The sequence below is a fragment of the Alligator sinensis genome, unplaced genomic scaffold (genome assembly GCF_000455745.1).
Source record: "Alligator sinensis unplaced genomic scaffold, ASM45574v1 scaffold256_1, whole genome shotgun sequence".
NCBI lineage: Eukaryota > Metazoa > Chordata > Crocodylia > Alligatoridae > Alligator > Alligator sinensis.
Genome location: NW_005842139.1, coordinates 1,926,254 through 1,935,686, shown reverse-complemented (window position 1 = coordinate 1,935,686; position 9,433 = coordinate 1,926,254). Strand labels below are relative to the sequence as shown.

The window sequence follows — 9,433 nt, the reverse complement described above, 5'->3', positions numbered from 1 at the left end:
AGCAGTGGAGAGGAAAAGAAAGTAGAGGTGTTTGAGTGCATGGTGAGGGGACAGTTTTGGAAGCCTAGATATTATTGATATAAACAGCCACCTCCCCCTACAAGTAGCAGAACTAGAGGGATTATTTTATCTTTCATCTGAAAGGCCACATCTACTATTTGCAAGGCTGAACCCACACAGGTTCACTTCCTTTTTCAGTTTGAGAATAAGACAAATATTAGATACCAATATTATTGGTATGTGCTCTCATGATACAAGTGATGTCTCGTACACTGCAATTCATCTGTGCCATGTCTGCTGAGATCACTGGGAGCTGTGTGCGCCAAATGAAGCTTGTATATTTTATATTACAATATCACCTCAGATTTTATGTTATATACATTTTAGGTTTATATAGGATATATTATAAAATTATACCTGTGCTAAACCATTCAAATAATATGATCACTATTGTTGTTTTATTATTGTTAACGGAACTCGACTCTACAGAGGTCTAATACCCATAGGTGGTTATTATCACTTGTAGAAGAGGGCCTCATTTCAAATTCTGACCTATGTCACAACTCAAATGTGTTTCATCTCCTCCAAATCCATCCTAGACATTTGTCCATATTACAAAACCACCATACAGCTTGGCATATTTCACTGTCTGTGGTCAACCCTGGAATTGCAGAGCTGTTGCAGTTCACTGGGAGTGTTGTGTAAGAGGCTTACGCAGAATCTGCCTTGCTCCAGTGTGTAATATTTACCCTTATCTTTAATGAGCATCAACGGCACACAAGTTTGGAAAAATGAATTAGTATCCACTATAGGATGGGACTGTACTGCCTTGTGGCTGCAATGTTTTTTCAATTAACTTCTCTGAACATTCTGCAGTGAAAAGTGACAGCTTTTTGCCTCAAAGGCCTGTAATTAGATTAAATGAATACAGTTAATTGTCTACCACCTTCTTTACACAAAACAATATGTTTCTCTAAGAACATTCATACATCAAGGAAATTGCTGTGTACTTCAATTCATGTGCATACAGTTGTAGACAGTGTTAATATATGACAATGCAATGTAGGGGTTTTTTTTATCTTTAGCACACTACACTTATTTTCTGAGAGTACAAAATTAATATGTATCGCATCCTCTATAGAATGTCTTGGATGCCAGGACATCTTTAGGTAAAAATAACGAATAAATCATAGCATGATGACAAAAGGCCTAAATTTTGTTTTTCTATTTATATTTTTCATACAAACACAATAATAAAGAGATTTCAGACAGCTCAGTTCATATACTTAAAAATGTGCCCCTTGGGATTATAAAATATTCAGATTTAAGCATTATTTTATTTTACTTTTGGTTTGTGAATGCATTTGTCCTTTTGAAGGGTTGAAAACAAATCTAGCCTTTATTATTACCAGCTCAATTTCTAGGCCTGGTTGTGTACTACTTAGTGATTAAAAAACCCCCACCTCATCTGCCTTTTCTTCACCACCTCTAAATGAAAACAAGAGTTCATAATGCAGAATTTATCACCAGCCATTCACGTATCCTTCCTTGCCTGCCTGATTTCGAACCGAGGGGACTGAAGCTACAAAATGAGGCTACATCACCTCTGCAGTAAGGTACCTGGAGGAGGAAAGGCTCGTTGAGTTGATGCGAGCAGGGCCTGTATTGCTATGTTTACATCCCAGCAAGTAATCTGCACTCTCTGCTCAGAGAAAGCTTAATTTAAGGATTGGCTGCAGCCTATTCTGAATATAACCCTGGTGTGTATTCTGTATTGCCCCCAAGTTTCACAGGGTGTAAACTCTGGCAAGAACTTGTGCACAAGTGTATGAATCCTCTGAAAATCTTCAAGCAGAAGCTTTTCTGAGGTTTGTTATTGTGCAAATCTTTTTGCCCGCATGGAGAAAACTATGAGTAAAATATCATTTTGTTGCTATTAACCTTCACACAAGGAACCAACAGAATCATGATGTCACATGAATGCTTCCTGCATGTCTGGCTTGCAGAATACAGCCCAGAAAGCACCGATATCTTGCTTGCCACAATCTAGTAAGAAAAATCTTCCCAGTGGTGCTGTTAATTAACTGTTTAGTGACAGCCGAGCCAAACAAAAACGTCTGGTGTTTTCCAGCAGGAAAACAAGATTTTGATTCAAAATACTTATTGACTCAGTGTAGTGACATGCCTCTTTATTTCTACTCATAGTAGGAAAAAATCCTTACTGATAGAGGAACAAAGAAATGCAATTGGAAACCCAGTTCAGTGGTTTTCTACATCCTTGGCTTTCGGCTGATTTTAAATATTTTTTTTTCAGGGGAAACATACCTCTTTTTGGCAGTGCTGCACTTACTTGGCTAGTGCTGATTGGATAGACTATGTAAAATGGGATTGGGGCTGAACATTGTGTCCCATATGTTCTAAATTAAATGAGTTTTAACACTATCCCCTTCACACTTGCCTTCCCCCTCTTCATTTTGATTCTTTCTGTGGTTCAGAAGCCATTTTATATAAGGCAGGTGACAAAATGCATCCACCTCACTTGTGCTTTCGCAGGTGCCGGGATCATACTCCTGTTTTTCTCACGTTACTTCTTACCTCCTCCTGGGAACAAACAGCCGAAGGCGGTGCCAGCGTTTCAAAATATCCAGCGCCCAAACTCTTGTCCTTGAAGTCGCAGTGGGTCCCAATGAATCAAAGAGGTTGTAGAAGCCCTGTCATTCGTCCCGGGGGGATGGCGGGAGCCTTTCCAAAAGGAAAGCAGCCCTGGAGAAACTTTCCTGTTTCTCAAGCTCTCCGAAGAATATCCCTGCCGAGGCTTGTCCTTCCAGCAGGGCTCCGGGCGTCGGGGCAGAGGCGGCACCTCCACCTCCACCTCCGCGCAGCCCCGCCGCCACCCTCGCCGCCTCTCCCCCGGGGAATGGCCATCCCCCAAAAATCAATTACAACCCCCCCCAAAAAAAATCAAAAAAAAAAAAAAAAAAAAAACAAAAAAAAGAAGAAAAAAAAAGCAACGTCAGAGAAAGATGCATCACCCCGGCCGACAAATCCGCCCTCCCCGGGGCAGAGAGGAGAGAGGCTGCCCCGTGCCCCAGGCGCGGGGCAGGGCTGGGCCCCCCGGGGACGGGCGCCGAGAGCCGGGCCCGCGGAGGGCACGGAATAAATAACACGAGACTGTTACTTCAGGCGCGTAAATTTAAAATATTTGGACAGGAAGAGAAAGGGGAAAGGAGACGAGCTAACGGTCCCGGAGCGGCGGGGCTAGCTCGGCTCGGCTCGGCTCGGCTCGGCCCGCCGGGCCCCGGGGGCTCCCGGCCCTGCAAAGCCGACATCTTGAGCGGGGCTCCTTTCCCCCGTCGGGGCCGCGGAGCAAGGCCCGGGGGCTCCCCAAGTGCCCTCTCCCTTCTTGCACGCGGCAGGGTTGCGTGCTCCTGTCGGCGGAGTGCAGCTGCGGCGGCGGGGCACACTCCCCTCCGGGCTGCGCAGCGCGTTCCCGGCACACCTCGAGCACCGCAGGCCCCTCTGCTCCGAGCACCAGCTCCTTTCTCGCCCTGCCACCCCCCCCGCTGCGATATTTCGGGTGACATCGACCAACCCAGGCTGCATTTTATTGTTTTTATTATTTTTTTTTTTTTTTGCTGCTGTCAAGCTCCTCGGAGAGAACCGCACGAATTGTTTCTAAAACCCACATTCAATTAGCAACGTCTCTGCTCAGCAGAGAGATCCGCGTTCCTACTGGAAAGGACTGGAGTTTTTTCCACCGGCTGCAGAAAAGGACCCCACGTTTCCTCCCCTTGCAGCCCAGGTCCTGGCACTCCCTGGCCCCTTCGCGAGGGGCGCCCGGGCTTCTCCAGCCTCTCCGCCGCTGCTGGAGCCCGGGGAGCAGCTCTCTGCTTGCGAAGTTGCAGAATGAGAGATTGAGATAATTATCTTACTTCTGGGAACTGCTCAGAGTGAAATGTCAAATTATTAATTAAAGAAACACACCAACCCCCAAACCCTTCATTTTTCAATGCAGGAGGGGGTAGTACTTTGTTCGTACACACTATGAAGTGGAGCTCGGGCGAACTGGAAAACACCCGTGTTGGAAGAAGGGATCGGAGGAGGGCTGTAACCGGCTCCTGAAGGCAGCGGCACTAGGTTTGGGATCCCGCTAATTAAACCGCGATTCGGGCTGGATGGGCATGAAGCTTGCACAGCTCCAGAGGCCACACCCGGCTTGGGCCGGCAGGTGGGCCCGGGGGAGGTGTGACTCGTCGCCGGACGGGAGGCGCAGGGCGCGAGCCCACGACGGGCCCGGCCGCGGGCCGCGGGGCTGCCAGGCGGACGCTTCCCTGCAAGGAGCGAAGCACGAGCTCAGGGCTCAGTGCTTCGGGCCAAGGGAGAGGGCTGTAAACACAACCAGGAAGTGTGGCTTAGGTCCTGTCACCCAGCTGCCCCGTGCATCTTTTTCACAGAAGCTGGGAGGATTTTCCCATAAAACGCCCATCTCCTCCACCATCCTGCTGAGATAGATGGGCACGGACCAGAAGCAGGCCCTACAACGAGAATGAATGCACACGGCTTTGCATTACACAGAGATGTTTTATTGGCAGAGCAACAGCGTGGCCGCCGGTGTATAGTAGACATGCGATCAACAGTTTCACCAAACTTCTTTTCATTTTAAAACAATGGTTATTGATTTGGGGGAGGCCAAGACCTTTTGGGGAGAGTTAAAAACAATTTCAGCCCCGTATAATCCCCGCTCAAATTGTAGTGGAAGGTTATCTAGCAATCACACGTGGAGTTGATTGCATCTGAATGCAGTTAAAATGTTTCGAAAACTACAAATAGAACACTTCCCACTGCGGGTCCGACACAAACAGCGTCTCTAATGTTGGATGAGGCTCGATAGACTCAAGTCCCTCCGAGGCCCGAGGCCCCCACTTGCATCTATAGAAATAAGTGCATTTTGGTCTTATACATACTACCCACGCTGTTGTCACAGAATATACATTGCGTTTTAGGTGCAAGCGATAATATCAGAATTTTATTAAAAGAAAAAAAAAAAGTGATACCTTCTAAACTCGGTCGTATTCCAATATTCATGTTTTGTGAGAGTCCGCTACAATAAAATGGTTTATTAAAAAGAAAATAAAAAGCTGGTGAAAAGCAAGTATCTCTTAAACAGTGGCTACACTTCGTTGAGTCTGTGGACTGGGCATGTTCCAGTCTGTGCTCCAGCCCTGGGGAGGGCTTCCTCTGGCTCTGGGTTTGAACCTGGGAAATGGGCACAGCGAGTCTCTGGCAACCCAAAAGTCCACGATGCTGTTTGTGTTCATCTCCGAAGCAGGCTGGAGAAAGCTGAAATCCGCGGGGGAGAAGAGGGAAAGTAAGTATCTAAATTTAGAGAGCAAATTACCTCAGCAGAGCTCGTGTTAGTGTCAAAAGGCAGCTATTTCCCAACACTTGCAGGGCCGCATGGTCGCCGCAGGCCGGCAGGCCGGGTCCCGAGCGCCCTGTTCCATCTGAAACCAGACTTCAGACCTCGGGGACGAGTCTCCCACTAAGCAACGTCCCTCTGACAAACGTCAAATCCAGCAAGCAGCATCCTAGCTTATCGGTCCCTTAGGGATGACCTAACACACGTGCAGACGGTATGAAACGATACCGAGAGGGGCGAGCGCGTACACGCGGGGCGTGCCCCGCCGTGGGGGTGCCCGGGGCAGGTGTGATTTGAAAAGAAAATCCTGGGCTACAGAAATCCACCCGGCGGGCCAGGAGATTGACCCCGGCGGGTTTGCAAAAGGGAGAGAGAAATCTTGTTGTAAGAAATGCGAGTCCAACCCGAGGGGCCGCCCGAGCCCGAGCAGGATCCCCGCGTCCCTTTAATTCACGTCGGCGGCTTCTGCGCCCGAGGCGCCGGGCTCCAGCAGCTGCACCACGGCGGCCCGCTTGTAGAGGCGGGCCAGGTCGCAGGCCGTGTGGCCGCGCTTGTTGCGGTGCTGCACGCGGGTGGCGGTGCTCCGCACCAGGAACTCCACCACGCGCGCGTGGCCCTCCTGCGCCGCCAGGTGCAGGGGCAGGTTCCCCTCGTTGTCCTCGATGTTCACGTCGGCTTTGAACTCCAGCAAAGTCTGGAGAGTGTCCAGGAAGCCGGCGCGGGCTGCATCGTGGATGACCGCGAATCCGGTACTGTCTCTCAAGTTCGGGTCAGCGCCTTTCAGCAGCAGCCTCCGGGCAATTTCTGGGTTCCCAAGTTTCATTACCTATGGGGAGGCGGGGGAGGAAAAAACCAACAACAAAAAACCTCGAGTTTAAGAGTACCGGTTGTATCCAAACTCCTCCTTCCACTCGCTCCTGTCTCTGTCCCGGCGTGGTCCTGCTCCGCACCGGGTGGCAATAGGCAGGGCAGCCCCCTAGACCCTGGCAACCCTCCTTTCCCAATTTCTGCTAACCCCGGCATGACTCTAGATGATCTCATCATTTACACAGAAATAGCCTTTATCCCGCAGGACACGAGTGGCCAAAAGCAGCAGGTGAGATTAAGCATGCCTTTCTCTTGTTCAAATTAGCTGTCTCAGCCTCTGTATTTATGACAGGGAAGCGGCATCCAGTTCCACTTACCATCCGTGATGAGAAACCTTTATTTACTTGTTTAAACTCGTTAACTGTAACATGGATGGGGTTTTTTAAAGGATCTGATATTTTACACTGCAGTAGAAAATGTGGAGTGCCTTTCCCTAAATTCTCCAATTAATACTTACACTGTATTTTGCCAAAAATAACAAATTCAATTAAATAAAATAAATGTAAATGTGTGTATGCTCTGCCATAGACCTATTTAAAAGAGAAATAATCCTTCGAGATTTCCTGCAGGACCTATGCTTCATCGCCTGCTGCTCAAAATGGAGAACTCAGAAGCAACAATTCTGAAAGCCCACTCTTTCTCGTAAAACAAACGTCTTATCTCAGAGCTTAACTCGCATCTAAGCAACCCAGGACGGGGGCTGTTGTTTAAATCGCCCCTCCGAGAAGCGATCAGTGGTTCTGATGGGTTTTTTTATATACATGTAAAATTGATATATTTACCCTTGTTTGAGCACATGAAACCACTAGCACTGAGCACACGGATATATTGGGGTCTGACTGGGGGTTTAGCTAACTCACACAGATGCTCCAGGAATTCCCAAGAACTTCTTTTCCCCCCGGTCTTTCATAAAATGAGACTAATTAATGCACAGTTTTCCCCGTGCTGCGGACAGTGCTTTTTTTCGAGACTTTGCTGTCACAACTAAACGGTTTTATTATGAAAAACTGCTCTGAACAAGTTTCCTTTATTTAACATGTTAATTCTCAATCTTGAAAATCTTATTACGATTCTTTCTCTTCTTAGCATAAACAAGGATGACAGTTGCACTAAATTAAGCATAAATTACAATTTATAGAAGCCATGAATTGAAAACCTGAAGCTACTGTAAAAAATAATAATATGCATTTAGAGTTGGTAAAAAAAGGCATGCATAACACACATCATTGCTGCAGCATTTGGAAACTATATAGCAGCTTATCATGGTCTGTTTTAGGTGGGGACAAATAGACTCGGATGGTTTGGGGCTTGCAGAAAAGTATTTATCTGAGATAGTTTTGTGCAGGTTACCTGCCATTTCTTTTAATTCTGGATGGAGATTATAGAAGGTACATTTATATCTCAGGAAAATAAGTGCACAGCATTTTTAGTACAACCCAGACGTATTTGTTCGTGTTTTGTGAGCACCCAAGAACCCTACGAGGCTTGGGAGGGGGCTATACACGTGCAAGGGAAGCAAGGCAAGAGAGCTGGGGAAAAAAAAAAAGAATAAATCTCATGTACTTGGATTTGGGCTCTAACCCGAGCTGAGGCTGTAAAGTTTCTGTGGGGGGAGGGAATCGGGGCAGGAGAAAGCATTTGTGAGGAAGATGCATTAGCAGAGTCTGTAGCCGAGGCCTCCATGGGTTTGCCTCGTCAAACAGAAAAGCACAGACTCGAGGAAGACAATGCTGAATCGCTATGTTGAAACGAGCAGCAGGAGACAACGTGCGCTGTGCTCACTTTCATTTGGTGGACTCCAGAGCAAGTAATATCGAGGCTGCATCGACAGAAATCTTTCTTGAGCTGGGTCACTCACCCACAAAATGTTTCAGGATTATACAAACTGAAAACAAGTAGTCAGACTCCCCTGTTCTGATTGTTGTTGTGGTTCACTACATCGGTTACGATTCAGTTGCAATAAAAAGTGGGTGATAGTGCCAGGAGTCACAGGAACTGTAAAATATTCCCCAGTCCACATGCAGTGAGTGCTGATATTTGTAGGGAAAAAATATCTCTTTTGCACTGCAACTCAGATTTTCAGCCTCCTTTTGTGGATAAAAATCTAGATACAGGTTTCCTGCTTTCCTATAGCAGCTAGGATGGGTGTCTTTTCGAGTCACATTTTTCCTTTCCCTGCCAAGGTGTCCCCAGTGTCTGCAGTAAATCGCCTGTATCTGGGAGAATAGCGCAGGGACAATTTGACAGTCCTTGAATTTAAGAAAAAAAATGTAAAAAGGAAATCAAGGTTGTGTTCCTACAAGAGATTCTCATTCTCGAGACCCTACATTTTGATGATAAGCCAAAGTGAGTAAATAGCTGTCATTCGAGTTGCAATCCCTCTGTTGTTTGAAAACATTTCAAAAGTGCACACCGTTTTGTCACTTTTTAAAATAGAAACTATGTTTTAAAGTGTAAACTTCGAGAATAACCCCCCTTCCCCCCCGCCCACGGCTCTTATTTCACGTTCCCCTGCCTTGTCTGGCGTGCAAACAGCCACTCGAGGAGATTTCCCCTTCGGTTATCAATGGCTTGTCTATTTGGGGTGGGGGTTTTTTTTTGTGTGTGTGCCTCTCTTCCCTCATTTTCGTCTTCACTGTATGATAGTCTTAAAAGAATTAAAAAAAAAATCTGTCATCAGCCCCAGTGCTCAGGACTTGGATCAGCTCCAACGACTGTCTGCAAACCTCATCCCTGCAGATGCAGACCCACGGTCTTGCCCTGTCGGGCCCCTCCGCCCGCTTGGAAACCGGGGTTTGGACGGGGACCCCCGCCTGGCAGCGCCCGCGCGGGGCGGCGTGTTTGCCACGGCACAGAGGTCAGTGCTGGCTCGGCGGCAGCAGAGGAAGGAAAAGCCCCATCCCACCCCATGGGCGCGTGTCGAAAGGCACAGGGCGAAGAAAGAGCCCAGCGACCTCCGGAGAACAACCACGCCGTGTTGACAGACCTGCCCTGCCCTCCTCCCCCGCGGCTCTTACACCCGGAGCCCCGTTGCGAGCAACTCCGTGGCCCCCTTTTCCTCCAAGTACGCCATGCCAGGCAGCTGCAGCCACTCCAGGGATAAAATAAAGCAACCCCCCGCCAAAAAAAAGCCCTGAATGGGGGGGA

At 47.8% G+C, this 9,433-nt stretch overlaps 2 protein-coding genes across 2 annotated transcripts in view; both read right to left on the bottom strand.

Annotated features, from left to right (window-relative positions):
• LOC102371221 overlaps positions 1–4,498 on the bottom strand; it is a 76,730-nt gene extending 72,232 nt beyond the window's left edge. Inside the window, exons 1-2 of the mRNA XM_006025313.3 lie at positions 4,427–4,498; positions 2,596–2,711 (exon numbers count right to left, since the gene is read on the bottom strand). Coding sequence (XP_006025375.2) covers positions 2,596–2,711; positions 4,427–4,498 — 188 coding nt within the window. The remainder of the gene's footprint in view (positions 1–2,595; positions 2,712–4,426) is intronic.
• A 63-nt stretch (positions 4,499–4,561) lies between these two features.
• On the bottom strand, positions 4,562–8,517 carry CDKN2C (cyclin dependent kinase inhibitor 2C). Its single transcript, XM_006025312.2, has one exon. The coding sequence runs from the start codon at positions 6,240–6,242 to the stop codon at positions 5,865–5,867; it is 378 nt and encodes a 125-aa protein (XP_006025374.1). The 5' UTR covers positions 6,243–8,517; the 3' UTR covers positions 4,562–5,864.
• Positions 8,518–9,433: the final 916 nt, after the last annotated feature.